Source organism: Haliotis rubra, unplaced genomic scaffold (assembly GCF_003918875.1).
Source record: "Haliotis rubra isolate DU_JTF1 unplaced genomic scaffold, ASM391887v1 Scf799, whole genome shotgun sequence".
Lineage (NCBI taxonomy): Eukaryota > Metazoa > Mollusca > Gastropoda > Lepetellida > Haliotidae > Haliotis > Haliotis rubra.
In genome coordinates this window covers 60,437-79,872 of record NW_025767522.1, presented here as the reverse complement: position 1 = coordinate 79,872, position 19,436 = coordinate 60,437, and the positions used below count along the sequence as shown (strand labels likewise).

Genomic DNA, 19,436 nt, shown 5'->3' with positions numbered 1-19,436 from the left:
AAAGTACATTAATACTGTCATAAACTGATACTGAAATATTTTCTGCATGATTCTTACACAGGATACATGACAAACAGTCATAAGCTGACATGTTCAAGATGTGATTTAAATATTAAAGGAAGCAAATGCTTCATCCAGTTGCATCCGAGAAATGGACAGTTACATAATTCACAACACATTTGGTCAGCCTGCCGAGTAATGACATTAAAATTGTAAAAGAAAATTATAAAAAGTGAAGTCTTTCTAGTTAGTGTCTACTCTGTAGCATGAGGGCACAAGGTGAAGGGAGATAACTCCTTCAACTCAAAGTAAATTACTTGCACTGACTCTACCATAATAGTCAGACGTTGATAATGGGGCTGATTTGTTCAATGTCTTAACTTGCCATAGCCTTTCAGTTGGTCTTGAGACATCCTAAATCCTTGCCTCATCAATCTAGCATGGTGTGCAATACAAACTAGGTCAATGGATACTTTCATTCAAACATTAACCAGTCCCTTATCTTCAGTCAACAGACCATGAAATGTTGGGAAGTGCACCAACATTTACAAGCTTGCTCTAGCATTGTTTAATTTGTTCCAACATACCTTGTGAATCCTTCTAGTGTGTCCGTCCACCTCAGCTTTAGTAGATTACACCAGCCTGGGGAAAGGGAGATGGCAAACATTGAAAAGGCAACCACAATTCACAGAAATTCAGGCACATCATTTACACCTCATACACATTTATTGATAAACATTTTCAGCAAATATCAATTTTCAAAAGCAATACAGTAAACCGAATATAAAAAACACAAAGGGACCACTAATTTTAGTCCAAAATACCTGTAGTTTGTTACATGCATTTCCACTAAAACATACAAGTGGTGGGGACCAAAACAGCAGTTTGTTCTATCCATCATTTCATTATAAAGATAGTTTACCATACCTATGATGCTTTTCAATAACCCAGATAGATAAATTCTTAAGCAAGAATTACCCTGCAGGCTATGTTGAAACAAATCAACTGACAACATTTTGCAAAAAGAACAAGTCCAAATAAACCAGTCATGCAGGTTAAACAGCAACATCTTGCTCGGCCACATGGAAACAACAAGCTGTCCCAGAGTAATAACATAAGTTGTATTATGTATTTGAGTCCTGCAATGTGTACAGATGTGCAAGGTAGGTGAATCAAGGCACCTGTAAATAATTGTACATTTGGAAGTAGAAAACAGGTGTCAGGACACTCAGCTTGAGAGTGAACACTTGTTATTTCACTTCAGGTGTATCATCATAATCCCTGTTGGCTGCCTAAGAGTGAGGGATGTTGGGCTCACACTTTTCCAGTCAGGGTTTGGAAGTGGGAGGCAAACATGGGAAGCCAACCTTTCAACTGACTGTCATCTAACAGACACCATGAACTGTCCAAACATGATCAGTGAGTAGGGTTTTCACAGCTCAGCAAAATATTAAACATTATAGCTAAAATACATGGAATTATCATGAAACGGCCCTCCTATTATCAGAAATTTGCGGCAAATGATATTGGACCGCTCAACCTTAACGATGGGCCAGTATCAGTTCTGTTGTCAAGTGACGTCATAGTGGGTGCGTAGGCTTACAGTTTCTTCGACTTTGGCTTTGGACTGGCAGATATTCTGGGGCAAACAAGTCAAAGCAAACTGAATTCCCACTTTAGCGGTAATATTGGCTTTCTTGTTGGTGTCAACCTTAACAATTGCACTATTAACGTTGTTGTTGGACCAAAACTGAACACTGACAACTGACGTTGTGTCTGACATAGTTTGACATGTTGCAGGCCAGGGTATTGTCAAAGGCCAAGGTCGAATATTGTGACGTCACTAGAATTGTTCAACTGCCCTCCTTCGCCGGGCAGTTAAAAAGGTTAGTGGAAGACCTAGGGCTTCTGCAAATGATAATGCCCTCAAAAATAGCATTACCCTTATAATAATGGTGGAAAAGTGGAAGCCAAGTCTTGGCCATAAGCCTACTCCACTGTCCGAACAGTGTCACTGTAGCTTGCATGCAGCAGAATGATGTGATGCTTGTTTACTGCACAAGTTGGTGATGTCATGAGAGTGTACCCATGTGGGGAATAGAATCCAGGCCTTCAGCGTGACAAGCGGACGCTTTAACCATTAGGCTACCCCACCACCTGATGTCATGAGAACAAATGACATATGGTTGCTATTGGGCTATATTGAGGAAGGGGAATGTTTGTAAACAAAAGTTCCATGACAGCTGTTAGTAGTTACCCCATACTACCGGCACTGACCATAAACTGATTCAGCTACATAATGCTAAATCGTTTTAATATTCAAGTTGTTACGGACAAAATGCAAAATCCCCCAACAACTCTGTGAAGGGAGGTGTGAATGTTACAAACAAATTGGTATGCTGAGACCAACGATCAGGCTACGTACTTATTTCATAGAGACACATAAGTTCTATCTCCCTCTGCCCTGCAGCCTCCTCCAGCGCTTTCTGGTACATCCCCAGTGACAAGTCATTCTCTTTCTGAAACATGTACATCAATAGTGAAAGGTTACTCTCTTTCTGAAACATGTACATCAATAGTGACAGGTTACTCTTTCTGAAACATGTAGAAACTGCATAACCAACCCTCACTCAGTTGGAACAATTGTTTGATAGGCATTCTAGAAGTTGGTGACTCAGAAATGAAACATACAACTTTATGGATGACTTTTAGCTTGATAACGATGTAAGCATCTACATCGAAACATCGCTCTATGCAATAAATAAGAAGTTGTCATCCATAAAGTTGTATGTTTCAGTTGGAATAAGCTCCTAATAGTCAAACTGTGTGAGCAACACTCCCTGAGTCACTGCCAGCTACTCTCCCTAGGCCTGTGTGAGCTACCCTCCCTCAGCCTGTGAGCTACCCTCCCTCAGCCTGTGTGAGCTACCCTCCCTAGGCCTGTGTGAGCTACCCTCCCTCAGCCTGTGTAAGCTACCCTCCCTCAGCCTGTATGAGCTACCCTCCCTCAGCCTGTGTGAGCTACTCTCCCTCAGCCTGTGTGAGCTACCCTCAGCCTGTGTGAGCTACCCTCAGCCTGTGTGAGCTACCCTCAGCCTGTGTGAGCTACCTTCAGCCTGTGTAAGCTATCCATCCCATTGTTACTAGGCTACTCACCCTCAGCCGGTGTATCCGACCTCTGAAGAACAGGAAGAGAGCAGAGTTGGGGAAGTCATTCTCCTTCTCCGCAATGATGTTCTCAGCTTCTGTTGTGCCTGCAACCAATCATCACAATGTGAAGTCACTGTCAGAATCACAGACCTAGCAGGTTTCTGCGTTACAAACATTTTGGAAATTCAGAGCTGAAGTAGTCCACCTGACTTGTGTCAAATCAGATTGATGCCAGCTTACACAGGCTGAGTGAGTGAGTGAGTTCAGTTTTCAGCAATATTCCAGCAATATCGCAGCGGTCTGTAAATAATCAAGTCTGGACCAGACAATCCAGTAATCAACAGCATGAGCATCGGATCAACGCAACTGGGATTTGATGACATGTGTCAACCAAGCCAGCAAGCCTGACCACCCGATCCCGTTAGTCACCTCTTACAACAAGCATGGGTTACTGAAGATCAATTCTAACCCAGATCTTCATGGGTTGCAGTATGTACTGGGTGAGAAAGCAATGAACAATGCTCATCCTACCTGGCATGCACCTTTGTCAATTGTGTTAATACACCTCTGTTTTTCAAAAAATATGCAGCATAATTTTGAAACTAAAATTGCTTTCATCCAATGCATGTTCTTAGTAACAATAACACAATAACACATTTCCTCGGTAGTTTGCATACTTGACAATGGTCTGTAAAAGAAATAACTAGAAAGTTCCATTTTAGCAACAAAGACAATATTAGATGGTTTAGAGACACATTACAAAGCTCCCAAGATCAGTAGTTGACTCACCTGCACTGAAGCTATTGGCACCATCAAGAGCAAAGAACGGTCTAAGCACAGTATGGTACCACAACAGCCCTAGGGTGGCCAGAGGTGCCTTCATATCCTTGCTGTGACTAGTATACTCCAGTGACCCCAGCCCTGCTTCCCGATCCCCTTCAAACCCAAGAAACTCGATCAGCTTCAATATCTTAGGAGGCACCATGGATATACACAACTGGAATGTACCATATCCGAAATTCACGGCACCGCAAAGACGCGTAAGAACCTCCTCCGTCAGTTCATTGTCATTGCCATCTGTGTCGCTGTCATGGACGTATACACTGTTCTGGCTAACATTGGAAGGAAGGCTGTTGGTCATTTTTTCAATCTTTGCCCGTGCTTGTTTCTCACTAAGATCCAAGACCTCCCTGTGAAGCTTCTCATAGAGTTTCCAAGCCTTTCTTAGGTACCACCCACCCTTTACATAACTAGCGATGTCCTGGTTTGTGAAGACAAGAATCGCCTGGTACAGCAACGAGTCTGCAACAATCACTTGGCGTTGGATACGATCCTCGACACTCACTTCAGCCTCTGACTGAAACACAAGAGAGTAAATGGTTTAATTGCAGATTCAACCCACACTATCACTATCCCTCCTGCACAATTTTGTAGTCTTACTCCATTTTATTGTACTTTACATTGGTCATGTTAATGTGTAAAGAGACATTATGCACAGAAAGCTTGTCATGTACAGTTCGCTTATACGAACACCGGAATCTACTTTCTCATTTCTGAATTTCATAATTTCAGGTGGACCTGTCACATGTAAATTATTCATGGTTTTGAAAAAAGCACCATACCATGCTTCCAAATTATTGTGGTATGTCTTCATTAGTCCAACTTATGGTATACCTGTCAAACCCTCTCATCATATCAACACCAGTTGAACCTATAACATGCCAAGGCCTACTTAATCCCTTTTTTAAGGATAGTCTAACAATAACTTAGCAAAACTACTGTTTGTTTGTTGTTTAATGCCGCACTCAGCAATATTCCAGCTTTATAGTGGTGGTCTGTGAATAATCAAGTCTGAACCAGACAATCCAGTGATTAACATCCTGGACATCGATCTACGCAACTGAGATACAGTGGAGCACCGTTGTGTCAAACTCTGATAACTCGATATCTCGGTTGTCTCGATATAACATCTCAGTCCCGGCAAAATCCTTCATAAGTTATCATTATTCAAGCTCTTTTAACTCGATAACGGTTGTCTCGATATTTTGGATATCTCAATATAATTTCATGGTCCCAACAAGCAAAATTACCCTTTTAACTCGATATTTGCAAAGAAACTCGATATTGACCTACCTTTCATGGGCAAGTATCCCTCTGAACTGAGGTTGTTTCCACACGTTTACAGACGGTGCGGCATGAATCAAAGGGATGCGGTGGTGTAAACTAATTAGGGCTAATTGAGTTGAAGGTGTCACTTGTTTGTTATGTAATTAGGATTAATTAAGAAGGAAATAATTAGGAAGTACTCACTGTTATGACTAAACACGACTGATAACGGATTATAGTTTCGAATCAAAACATACCGAGAAGCATTTTGTTTTCTTTCATAGTGATATGTGACGATATGCCCTGGTCGGATGTCTCGAAGTTCGGATAAGTCGATATTTTTCTTGGTCCCATGAATATCGAGATAATGGTGTTCGACTGTACAATGACATGTGTCAACCAAGTCAGCGAGCCTGACTACCCAATCCCATTAGTCACCTTTTATGACAAGAATGGGTTGTTGAAGATCAATTGAAACCAAACTGTAACCTAGAGTTTTTTAAGGATTTTACCCAAACAGGGATGACATTTTAATTCATTATTTCTCCTCCTCCTCATGATATTGACAAGAGATTTCATAAAACATTGAATTTAATTGATTTTGATGGAAGTATATATCCTGTTCTGAAGTAATTCATGGATTATACATTCATATTGCAGAATTATGATTAGGCCAGACCAATTTTATTTCGTGTTTTATGGATTTTTGTCCTCAAAAAACTAAAGGCAGGAGGGAAAAATATAAAAATAAAAATAAATAAATACTAAAAGTATTTTACTTTTGGCAATTTATGAAGTGTATATGGGGCAAAACACAATCTAACATTTTTTTTACATGTTTGAATTTCAAATTTACATGTTTGACAAATAAAACATTAGGAATTTATTTTTTGAGCGGGGGAAATCAACTTTTATTTTTTTTCTTATTCTTGAAAAAATATAACAGGCGGATCCGTAAAACAAGAAATAAACTTGGTCTGGCCTTACTATAGCTATGCAATATGATTGCAATACTTATTCATGTTATTCACCCACAAATGTCCACCCCTAATGCACAGCACTGTGAGACTAAAACGAGACAATACTCACTTGCTGTCGTTTTTTCTTTGAAAACCGTTTCTTCACAGATCGTAAAAAGCCATCACTTATTTCACATTTCTTCTCTGTATGCTGGAGAACTTTCAGAGCTTCACCTAACTTCTCTTCCTCGAATGACATGAGAGCTTGCTGAAAGGGAGATAACACACCTTGTACTGCCACAGTATTTTTATTACAACATAAAGACATTAACCCTGAATGCAAAGATCGAAGGCATGAGACATCCCCAGTAGTGAATAGGCATGTTGATGTGTAAGCCAGTTATAATGTGATTCTGCTGTCAAGCAGTCACTGATGTCCTACAGAATGAACATTAACACTCTATAATCAAATTCACACTGACACTAGGTGGATGTCAGCAGTTTAGGGACAGTTGGCTTACTCAATACACTTACTAGTTGCACCTGGGCACAGTGAGTGAGTTTATTTTTACGCCGTACTCAGCAACATTCCAGCTACGTGGCGGCGGTCTGTAAATAATCGAGTCTGGACCAGACAATCCAGTGATCAGCAGCATGAGCATCGATCTGCGCAATTGGGAACCGACGACATGTGTCAACCAAGTCAGCGAGCCTGACCACCCGATCCCGTTAGTCGCCTCTTACGACAAGCATGGGTTACTGAAGGCTCATTCTAACCCGGACCTTCAAGGGTCAGGGCACAGTTCCCTATAAGTACCAAGTGTGAAGCCTATTTCTGGTGTTAGAGTGAGTAATTTGGGTTTTACCCACTTTTTAACAATATTCCAGCAATATCACAGCAGGGGACACCAGAAATGGGCTTCACATTGTACCCATGTGGAGAATCGAACCCGGTCTTCAGTGTGGTGAGCAAATGCTTTAACCACTAGGCTACCCCACTCTCTGGTATCAGAAATATTCCTGGAATACTGATAACTCACTCATAACAGTCTTACTGGTAACTGAAAAATTCCGACATCAAAATTTAACAGGAAAAATTAAAAAGGTGTCGTTCGAGGTGAGCATCCATTGATTACAGCCATGCTTGCCACCCAATCCACGCCCAGTCCCCTCTGTGATAGCGACAGTTATCCTTGGATATTTCTCCATATAAAAGTCAGGTGGCTTACCATGAAGAACACAAAGCTGTAGCCAGCATGCATCAATGGGCTTTCGTTTCTGAAACAAAGCAGAGAAACAATAGAGAAATTTGTGACATAGAGACAGACATCATTTGTAGGTCTCACCTCAAATATGTCACTCACAGAAACATCAGGTTGTCATGGTTATTGTGGAAAACGTACCTCAAGTGACAGTTAAGCTAAAAGAACTTTATTCCATACTTGTCATTGACAATGGTTTGCCATTCCAGAAATATATTTTTAATTTCACTATATATTAAAAGCAAATGCAAACAATGCACACAGGTTGGAGACATTCCATACAGCATTACAAAAAACTATCAACAAAAACTGCATAAAATATACAATATGAGTACAGTGAAAAAAACTGCATAGCATATTGTACATAACTAACAAATATATTATCATAGCTGCATGCAGTAATGTACAACAGGCAGCATATTAATCTATTTTCCCTGTTTTAGTTATTTGTTCCTCAAGCGATTAGTATACTACTCAAAAGAGACTGTTCTTTAACTCCTTTCGATAGTATATGTCACAAACATATTCATTCTTGAAGAATACAAATCCAGAAGGAGCCATCACTCAAGCCCAATCACTGAGACTGGCAAGCAAAACATGTATCTATATCAATAGGTGAGGTGAGGTGAGGTGAAATTGGCTTTAATGTCATGCTTGAGAATATTTCGCTCATATGACGACATGCATGCGTGTGTATGTGCATGTGCGGCTGCTTGTACTAGCCCAGACTGAAACTGGTTTTATAGTGCTAGCCCACTGAGATACCATGCCGCAGTGAAGCATGAATACCCCACTCAGACACATTATACTGACTCCAAGCCAACCAGTCCTTGTTGTACCCATTTAATGCCGAGCGCTAGGCAGGGACCAACAAGTACCATAGTTTAATATCTTTTGGTATGACGCGGTCGGGGATCAAACCTGCGACCTTCCGCTCTCCGGGGGGACGCTCTAACAACTACACCACAGAGGCGGTCCTATAACAATAGACCATGAAGATGTGATTGTGCATGGCTCTAGCCGACCAAGTCACTAAGTTACAGAAACTTATGTCGCCTAGCAACTAAAACAGGTGAAGGTTCACATATTTCACAAACACCAATTATTAGTACTTCCTACCCATTCTACAGCAAAGGCACAGACCAGATGACTTCCACATGTCACCATCTCTATGTTCAGAATATTTAAGAGGGATTGAACATGAAACAGGATTTAATGTACTATTCAAGATTATTGCACTCCAATAGCAAATGTGCATGCATGCGTGTGTGTGTGCAACAGCTTGTACTAGTCTAGACAAAAGCCTGTTTTATAGAGCCAGCCCACTGAGATACCATCCTACAGTGTATCAGGGATACCAAACTCAGACATAGTATCAGGGACTGGTCTTGACCTCATTAGAGGCTGATATTTGGCCCAATCTGTAAAATCAGACATTTCCGGATTCACATTATTAAACATTTGTAGAAACGCCTTGTACACTGGTAACCAGGCCAATAAACATAATAAAGATGAAGAGGCTTTAATTCTGCCTTTAACATGCAGGGAAAGCAAATTTACAATTAAAACACCTTTAAAAATGCAAAAGTAGAAACTTTGAAAAATCCTATATTTGAACAAAATTATGATTTTCCTCTATCTGTAAGTCGAGGGTAGTAAGTTTAGAATCCCAGATAAGTAGTAATCTCCAAATACAGTCAAATCCCGATAAGTCGAATGCCGGTGTCTCGAATATTATGCATAACTTGAAGTACCTGTCGGTCCCGACCATTCCCTTTTATAGCTGTCATCATTTGAATACCGGTTACACGAATTCGTCTCATAAATACACACGATGACTCGAGAAGAAAATTTGGTCCCATGAGATTCAAACAACAGCAATCTTGAATACTATATACATAAGCTGAAGTCAGTCAATGAGAAGTTGATTGATGTAGCAAACTGATCCAATTAACAAACCAGCGCGGCTCACACCTTTCCGCCTTTGACGGGTGAGTTCAAAAGGCAGATTAGTGATTTTACGGAAATCACTGTCTGTGCTAATCAGACTGGAACTGATAAGGTGCCCCTATTAGTGATAGGGAAATCATTAGATAAACACATGCTTAGGCGGAGGAATTAGGACTGGATCATCTTTTTTTCTACCCTCATAGACATACCTATGTCTCAATTACATCGATAAGTCGAATTTATTACTTGGTCCCCAGAGATTCGACTCATCGGGATTTGACTGTATTTGACTACGAACAGATCAATCACTGTTCATCCTCTTTCATTCCACATACCAGGAATGGTTGCTACAAGTACCATATTTTTTTAATATTATTTACACAAGAGTACAAATGCATGCCCATATAAGGGTATGTGACTAACAGACTGTTGGCTGAGGTGCTCATGATACACAGCTGTGTACACATCAGCTATGTACATGTGTAATATACATGCACCAGGAAATATACACAGTAACACACGACCAGACAGGCAGTATACCTGTCATAACACATTACCTGCTGATAATCAGATATACATGTACTTTTTATTTATTTGGTAACGTTTAGGGGTGGGTATTGCAGAGACTTTTCATATTGCGACATATTGCGATGCAAAAGCATATATTGCAATATATTGCAAGAAGTTTTTTTTAAACAAAAAAAACTATTTATAATGGAGTTAATGCTTGATTTATAAAGCAAAAACTATCACTAATCACTATGCTTGATTAAGATTTAATAAAAACTTTCAATCATGACAAAATAAAAATGTAAATAATATTTGGCACAAATGAAACAAGGAAACCAACAATTTAAAAAACGTAAATATCCGAAGATTTCCGAGTGTTACGAAGTTTTCGGAATGCATGTCAAAATACCGGTTTTCAATCAGCGTATCGCAATACGTATCGCTTTCATGTCTGAACCAGTAAATACTGGTAAACCGGTTATATTGCGCAGCCCTAGTAACGTTACCCTAGGGATTAAATTTGACCCATAATATAACAAGGAAACTTAGGCTCAGTATTATTCGTTACACTGCTATACTGAGTCTAACAAACCCTAGTAGAAGGTCACGTAGCTAACCTTTGAGAAACCTATGACCGTCCAATCAACACGAAACGGCCTAATGGATTTAACCAATCAGACAATAACTACTTGTTAGGATTTGGCGGGACTTACAAAACGTTTCTTGGATTTTCTCCTCCCTGGTCGCTGATACTGATCTATCAACAAATGAAAATCCCCTTTGACTAGGTTAAAACATATTTTAAATGGATCTTTCTTTAATTTTCAGCCCTTCATCATATTAGTCCTTCAGCCAGGAGATATATTGGTTTGTTGTTTAATGTCGCAATATTCAAGCTCTATGGAAGTGGTCTGTAAATAATCGAGTCTGGACCAGACAATCCAGTGATCAACATCATGAGTGAGTGAGTGAGTGAGTATAGTTTTACGCCATGTTTAGCAATATTCCAGCAATATCATGGCAGAGGACAACACCATGAGCATCGATCTACACAATAGGGAATTGATGACATGTGTCAACCAAGTCACAGAAACAGACAGAAACATGACACGATAAATACACATCTCAATGCTCCCTGTCTGCAACCTTGTAACATCATGTCAACAGTCAAACATAATGATATTGATTAATACTGTGAAGATGACACATTGTCATCAGCTGACATCTTCCTACACTTCAAATACATAGCCTTGCACAAAGCCCGAACGCAAAACCATTACACAATCAATTCATAGTAGTCCACAAAAACAGGAATAATTACGTCGCATTTGAAAACTGCCTCGTAAACATGTCACAAACCCTTGCATTTTAATTGGTACAATTCAATTCAGAATCCAAAAGAAAATTTTATTATAATTCATTTAATTTTGAATATAACAAGTTACAACAGTGATTACAAGCGTTCTGAAGATTGTCATAACCATGATCTAATGCCTGTATGGATTTGAGTGTGTCATGATTCTAATAATAGACAAAGAAGACTCCAGGGTTGAGCCACGACAATGTGTTTTGAAGTAATCAAGACAGATCAATAGTTAGGGTTTATAGTGTCTACTCTGAGTCATTCCTGGACACCATCACATACTGCAGTCAGGTTGATATCTCACTACTGTAGAAACACATTTTTTGTTCAAATATTCTTAGACGTTAAAATATGGTACTTGTTGGTCCCTGCCTGGCGCTCGGCATTAATGGGTACAACAAGGACTGGTCGGTTCAGAGTCAGTATAATGTGTCTAAGTGGGGTATTCATGCTTCACTGCGGCATGGTATCTCAGTGGGCTGGCACTATAAAACCAGCTTAAGTCTGGGCTTGTACAAGCAGCCGCACATACACATACACACGCATGCACGCCGTCATATGAGCGAAATATTCTCAAGCATGACCTAAAACCCAATTTCATCTCACCTCACCTCAAATATTCTTGGTAGGATTTCAAGAAAATTGAAAAAGATTCCATATATACTGAGGGAAAAAATAAGGGATCACATGAAAGCACAAGTGTTCCCTTATTTTTTTCCAGGTTTCTTCACAAACTTTGTATTGCATAGCTTGTGAAGAAACCTGAAAAAAAATAAGGGAACACTTGTGCTTTCATGTGATCCCTTATTTTTTTCCTTCAGTATGTTTGTATATGCTGCATGAACAATGTGATATGAAAAATGTAAATGAAAATGTAATTGTGTCAAACAAGATTTAAAAAATGCTTGAAATGGTTGTAACAATTCTTGGCTGGAGAGAGTGAATACCAGCATTTGAAGGAACTTATTGTCCTTGGAACATGGCGGACACAGCTTATGGAATGTATATGATTACTTGTTCTGTAAACTATGCTCCCTAGACAGTCATTGCTGGGTTTCCCTTCATCACACATGCCGTGAAGGCATACATTTGTCACTTGCATTATAAGAAATAAGTTCATTCCCACTTGGAGCAGTATTTCAGTTACAGGCCTCTACTACAACCTATGCTACAGTTCTTCAGTTTAATGTTGAGTATTTCAATGCACCTGTGTGCATTCAATTTATTTTATAGTCCCTTAAGGACTATACAAAGCTGCTTGGTTGAGAGTTTAGTTTTATGCCACACTCAGAAATCCAAGTTATATGGCGGCGGTCTGTATATAATCCAGTCTGGACCAGACAAACCAGTGATTGACATCATGAGCATTAATCAACGCATCTGGGTTACGATGACATGCATGGACCAAGTCAGTGAGCCTTGCCACGTGATCCTATAAGTCAACTCTAACTTCAAGCATGGGTAGGCCAGATCTTGATTTTTAGTCGTATCAGATCATGTTGTGTACTGAGCCGGAGAATGTCATGGAGTTGGGTGGTAATTATATTGGTGTGCTGTAAAAATTGTCTCAGTGAAATCTCTACAAGATGAAAGACGATTATACCATATGGAAAATACAAGATCCATGAATAAGTGATGATCTTGATAGCATGGTGTTTTATTCTTGTAGGATCAATAAAACATGGAACATACTGAAGAGTTTAGCCGAGTCACGGCATGTCCTGGTGTAACTGGTAGACCATATCCACAACACATAGTATTTATCTTCCTACTTAGTGCACAGATGTGGTGATATGGAACCAGGCTTATGATTCAATAAATACCCCTCTTGGTATCATAAAATGATTAGATGATAATGAAATTTCTCCTTAGTTTATGTGCTTGTGAGTGAGTGAGTTGAGTTTTATGCCGCTTTTAGCAATATTCCATGGTAGGAGACACCAGAAATGGGTTTCACACATTGTACCCATGAAGTGAATCAAACCCGGGTCTTTGGCCCGACGAGCAACCTCTTTAACCACTAGGCTACCCCACCACTCCTTATATGCTTGTAAATGAGTCTTGTTAGATGCTGATGGTAGCACATCCTCCTGAAGCAAGGGAGTTAACTGACTATCTTTATATGAGATGGAAACTGACTAGTCAGTCACAAGGAGGGACCTATATTTAACTTTCTCTTTAGAGCACAGATGTGGTGATATAGAACCAGGCTTATGATTCAATTAACATTACTCTAAGATCATAAAATGCTTTGATAAATCTGAAATTTCTCCATATTTATTATTAATGCTTGTGAGTGAGTCTTGTTTTATGGTGATGGTAGCACATCCTTCTGAGACAAGGGTGTGTAATGACTCTTGATAAGAGATAGAATCTGAGGTGATGTGAGGTGAAACTGGGTTTAACATCGTGCTTGAGAATATTTCGCTCATATGATGACGTGCATGCATGTGTATGTGTATGTGCGGCTGCTTGTACTAGCCCAGACTGAAGCTGGTTTTATAGTGCTAGCCCACTGAGATACCATGCCGCAGTGAAGCATGAATACCCCACTTAGACACATTATACTGACTGCGAGCCTATCAGTCCTTGTTGTACCCATTAATGCCGAGCGCCAGGCAGGGACCAACAAGTACCATATTTTAACGTCTTTTGGTATGACGCGGTCATGGATCGAACCCGCGACTTTCTGCTCTCCGGGCGGACGCTATAACCACTACACCACGGAGGCGGTCAGTCATAAGGAGGGACAAACAGGCGACAGAACTTGAAATAGCCACTGGCGGCATCATGATAGAGCCAAAAAATACCAGCCTAGTTCAACACTGTATGGTCAGATAGCTCTTTTCCCTGATGCTGGTAATTCCGGCAGTTTCAAAGTGGGACACACAAGATATGTAGTGACAGAAATATATCTAAAAGTCTACAACACTGAACAGAGATAACATCTAGGAACCAACATTTTTAAAATGACTTTTGGATGCCTATAAATTAAAACTGGCTTGGGCTTGTGTCCTTCTTTTCTTAATTAGATCATAGAGCTCACTTGCGCTGAATTAAAATCTGAAGAGTGAGTGAGTATGGTTTTATGCTGCTTTTAGCAATATTAAAGCAATATCACGTCAGGGGACACCAGAAATGGGCTCCACACATTGTACCCATGTTGGGAATCGAAACTGGGTCTTTGGCATGACAAGTGAATGCTGTAACCACTAGGCTACCCCACCGCCTCAAAAATATCTGAAGAAATATCACTTTGAGGTGAGAAACTTATGCTGCTTTGTGATTGGCATGTAGACATCTTATCTGTCATCTCACAGATCAGCTTATGTTCCCTAAAGGTCAGTCTCATGTGACCTGTCATGGAATATCCTTTGATCTATGTGCGGCTGAAGCAGCCATCATTATCGGAGTCAAATCTAATGCAAATTTTTATTACCGAAATATGCTTTTAACAATGCATATATACTTCATCTTTAGAGGTATTTGTATTACATGAAAGTCACTATTCTGCAGAATATAAATGTTACCTGAAATAGCTTTTTTAATATGTTCTCTTATAACTTAATCCCAACAATCCACCAAGTATATTCTTGAAATGCATTGTATATCATGTAATATGTTATGCATATTTTGTTTGCAGATATTTTGAAGTGATAAAATAATCACATTCAGGAAAGGATTCAGCAGTTGGTACAGTTTTAGACCTGGGTGAACCGCGTGTACTTCCTGTAAAGCACACGATACCATCAAAGGACTGGCTCTGGGAGCTGCAGGGGCGGATACAGCTTTTGAGAGGGGGCACACTATTGAGAAAAGGAGGCGTGCACACTTCATTTTCACCCGAGTTTCAATGGTCATTTCAGCACAATAGGGGGGGTGCGCACCCCTGCACCCCCCTCTGGATCCGCCTATGAGCTGTATCTGGAGAAGTAGCAGATGACAACACTGACTCACACTTTTTGAAAATGAAGAACTGATTTGTTTGAAATTCATGGCAAATACGCCATAAAAATTACATTAAGGTCAGATCAATTTTATTTCTTGTTTTACGGATCTTTGTCCTCAGGAAACCTGAAGGCAGGAGGGGGAAAAAAATCACCAGTCAAAGCAAAAACCCATATGAGTTTCCATGCTAACTCTTTCGGTTTGTTTATATCAACTAAAAATAAGTTGAGTGAGTGTAGGTTTCACACTGATCTCAAGAGTATTTCACTTTTTTGAGAAGGGAAAATTAATTTTTATTTTTTTCTTATTCTTGCAAAAATACTACCAGGGGATCGTAAAAGAAGAAATGAAATTGGTCTGGCCTAAAGTATTAACATAAAGGCATGAAATGATGAAACACAACAATGTCTACCTTCAAACTGTTGGCTTCAAATCTCAATTGATAATGTTTTAGAAAAACTTGAACACATTATGCATTTTCATTTTCTGTCTGTATACACAAGCTAGATTAACATTGCAATATTGTGATGGTATTACTCACTGTATGTTTCAGTTAACAGATTCTGCTGACCAAAGCAAATAACAGATTAACCTTGTGAGCCTGATATTAAACCTGTTTAATGATATAACATATGTTATATTTGGGATTACACTTTCTTAGTAAAGTACACATTCTAGTACTTTTTGGGTTGAGTCCCATCCGGGATTCGAACCTGAACCCTCAGAGTCAGGCACCTAATCGCAGCACACAAAGTCAGACGCCTAGACCGCTCAGCCACCGCGGCTTCCACAAAAATGGAAGTCGGACAACCCTTAGTCTAGACTGCGGACTTTGTGTACCCCTCTGATAAGTGTTAATTGGCAAATATAACATATGTTACATTTGACCACTTTCTAAAATGGCATTGTGTATTCCATAGCTTTCGGCCGATCCAGCTTGATGCGGAAGTACATATTATATAGTGTCTGTGATGATACATAAACTGTCGGCGATGTCATGAACAACAGATGGTGTCGTGTTCATTTATCTGCAGCAATACTTTGATTTATTGTCACATTGTATTCGCCTGTTTCATTAATAATGGAAACAACTGTACAATTTGTACTAAACATGCTGAGGGCCAGTCTGCAGGATGGATATATATCCCATGCTCAGTGAGCACTTTTAACATTACTTTTGCTAATATCTGTGTCTCTTTCGGTAATATTAATACCAGACATATTTTATCAGGATTTACAGTTCAAATAGACCCCCAGTAACATAGGATTGTCATAACATGTGACAAATTGGATCAGGTGGTCAGGCTCCTTGACTTGCTTGACTGTGTGCGAATGTACGTCAGTGGCTCTGAATGTTGCCAACAGTGACCACGCAACATTACAAAACAAACATTTTTTGAGAAAAAGATGCCATGCCCACCATAAATATTACTAGACATGGGATAACAGACAGGCAGGTATTTCAGAATATCATTGCATCTAATATGTTGGAATTGTGAGTCATGTTAAACCCTGCAGTTTCGAATAAAGAAACAACAGAAATTGAAAGTTCAACAGGATATGTACTCATGATAGAGACTGTTGTAGACACTCCTAGTCTCTCGTACAGACCCTGAAGCAAATATATCCAAGAAAGCCCACGCAAGTCTAGAAAATGTGGCAAGTCTAGATTGCCTCAGCTTCAGGAAAATGAAGAAAGTCTCAGGGCTCCTTTCATTATATATATATTTTTTTACTATGAACGTTTTTTTCAGTAAAATATGTTCATTTCAGAGACTAGTTGTTAGTCTAAGACACTCCATACGCCCTGTGTTCTGAGAGTTAAATATCCTGCAAATATCACCAAAATACATAGCGAGGACAGTAGACTCGAAAGTTCCTACCCTACCCCCCACCCCTGACCCATAATTAACCAAGTCAAAATCATGACTGGAGTGCATTTCAACTCATCATTTTCATCTAAATCGAGTATGATATTTTCATGTTTTTCAGTGTACGTAGGGCTAAAATAGATTGCATCAAATTGGCATAAATAACATGAATAATGATTTGATAAAGAAATCTTTCAATAGTTCATCACAAGGCATTGTAACAACATGATACGGTATCCTTGAACACATTCTCACGTGTCCAACTTGTGCTAATAAATTATTATTTTTTTTACAAGTAAAAAAACAGGTAAAATCGACCCACTTACAGTATTTTAAAAAAAACATGTAATAGGAAACGGACACATATATTTTTTTGGGCCTAAATTACTTTACAGGATCCAAAGATTGCCTGTAAGTAAACCTGACATTAAGAGGATTTATATCATACGGAACAATGCATCTACATACATGTTGACACTAGTCTGGTAGCCTGAGGCTACAATATTCTGCTGAGCATAGATTATAATCAATTGATGGTTGTCCGTTTTTACCAGCAGCATTTAATGACTGTAATTCTGAACCAGTTCTTATAAAGCTTACGTTTCCAGCAATTAGAACTGAAAAAACAGGACAGACAATGTAGAGACACTAGTCATATATAAGTCGTGTTCAAGCAGGATCTGCTATAAAATCTGAGGGCTGCTATATCATGTATATAAAAAGTGTATTTTTTGGTCAAGAAAGAATTATCAGCTGTGTTTTCACGGAATAACTCCAATATATAACACTTTGGAACAAAGTACTTAATACATGTAATAGTTGTTCCAAAAAAATTTAATGTATTTTTGGTGCCAATTTGGCATCAGAAAAATAGAGAAGAATATAGGAATGAGAAACATGATAAACCCAAACCACTGGATTACACCCAGGAACAAGTACATCTGGTAACAAGTACATCCAGTAACAAGTTCACCCAGTAACACGTACACCAAGTAACAAGTACACCCACTAACAAGTACACCCAGGAACAAATACATCCAGTAACAAGAACACCCAGTAACATGTACACCCAGTAACAAGTACATCCAGTAACAGGTACACTCAGTAATAAGTACACCCAGTAACAAATCCATCCAGTAACAAGTACACCCAATAACACATACATCCAGTAACTAGTACATCCAGTAGCAAGTACACCCAGTAACACACAGTAGCAAGTACACCCAGGAACAAGTACACCAGGTAACAAGTACATCCAGTAACAAGTACACCCAGAAACAAATACATCCAGTAACAAGTACACCCAGTAACATGTACATCCAGTAACATGTACTCAGTAACAAGAACATCCAGTAACAAGTACATACAGTAACAAGTACATCCAGTAACAAGTACACCCAGAAACAAATACATCCAGTAACAAGTACACCCAGTAACAAGTACATCCAGTAACAAGTACACCCAGTAACAAGTACACCCAGTAACAAGAACACCCAGTAACAAGTACATCCAGTAACAAGTACATCCAGTAACAAATACATCCAGTACATCCAGTAACAAATACACCCAGTAACAAGTACATCCAGTAACAAGTACACCCAGTAACAAGAACATCCAGTAACAAGTACATCCAGTAACAAGTACACCCAGAAACAAATACATCCAGTAACAAGTACAAGTACCCAGAAACAAATACATCCAGTAACAAGTACATCCAGTAACAAGTACATCCAGTAACAAGTACACCCAGTAACAAGTACACCCAGTAACAAGAACATCCAGTAACAAGTACACCCAGAAACAAATACATCCAGTAACAAGTACACCCAGAAACAAATACATCCAGTAACAAGTACACCCAGTAACAAGAACATCCAGTAACAAGTACATCCAGTAACAAGTACATCCAGTAACAAGTACACCCAGAAACAAATACATCCAGTAACAAGTACACCCAGAAACAAATACATCCAGTAACAAGTACATCCAGTAACAAGTACATCCAGTAACAAGTACACCCAGTAACAAGTTCACCCAGTAACAAGAACATCCAGTAACAAGTACACCCAGAAACAAATACATCCAGTAACAAGTACACCCAGAAACAAATACATCCAGTAACAAGTACACCCAGAAACAAATCATCCAGTAACAAGTGCACCCAGTAACAGTAACAAGTACATCCAGTAACAAGTCCAGTAACAAGTACACCCAGAAACAAATACATCCAGTAACAAGTACACCCAGAAACAAATACATCCAGTAACAAGTACATCCAGTAACAAGTACATCCAGTAACAAGTACATCCAGTAACAA

At 39.3% G+C, this 19,436-nt stretch overlaps 1 protein-coding gene across 1 annotated transcript in view; it reads right to left on the bottom strand.

Moving 5' to 3' along the window:
• The window catches only part of LOC124261356 (tetratricopeptide repeat protein 39C-like), a 38,245-nt gene that overhangs the window by 9,147 nt on the left and 9,662 nt on the right, over window positions 1-19,436 (bottom strand). The window contains exons 2-7 of the mRNA XM_046695657.1: window positions 7,445-7,493; window positions 6,346-6,483; window positions 3,940-4,507; window positions 3,157-3,254; window positions 2,426-2,519; window positions 588-642 (exon numbers count right to left, since the gene is read on the bottom strand). Of these exons, the coding sequence (XP_046551613.1) occupies window positions 588-642; window positions 2,426-2,519; window positions 3,157-3,254; window positions 3,940-4,507; window positions 6,346-6,483; window positions 7,445-7,493 (1,002 nt within the window). The remainder of the gene's footprint in view (window positions 1-587; window positions 643-2,425; window positions 2,520-3,156; window positions 3,255-3,939; window positions 4,508-6,345; window positions 6,484-7,444; window positions 7,494-19,436) is intronic.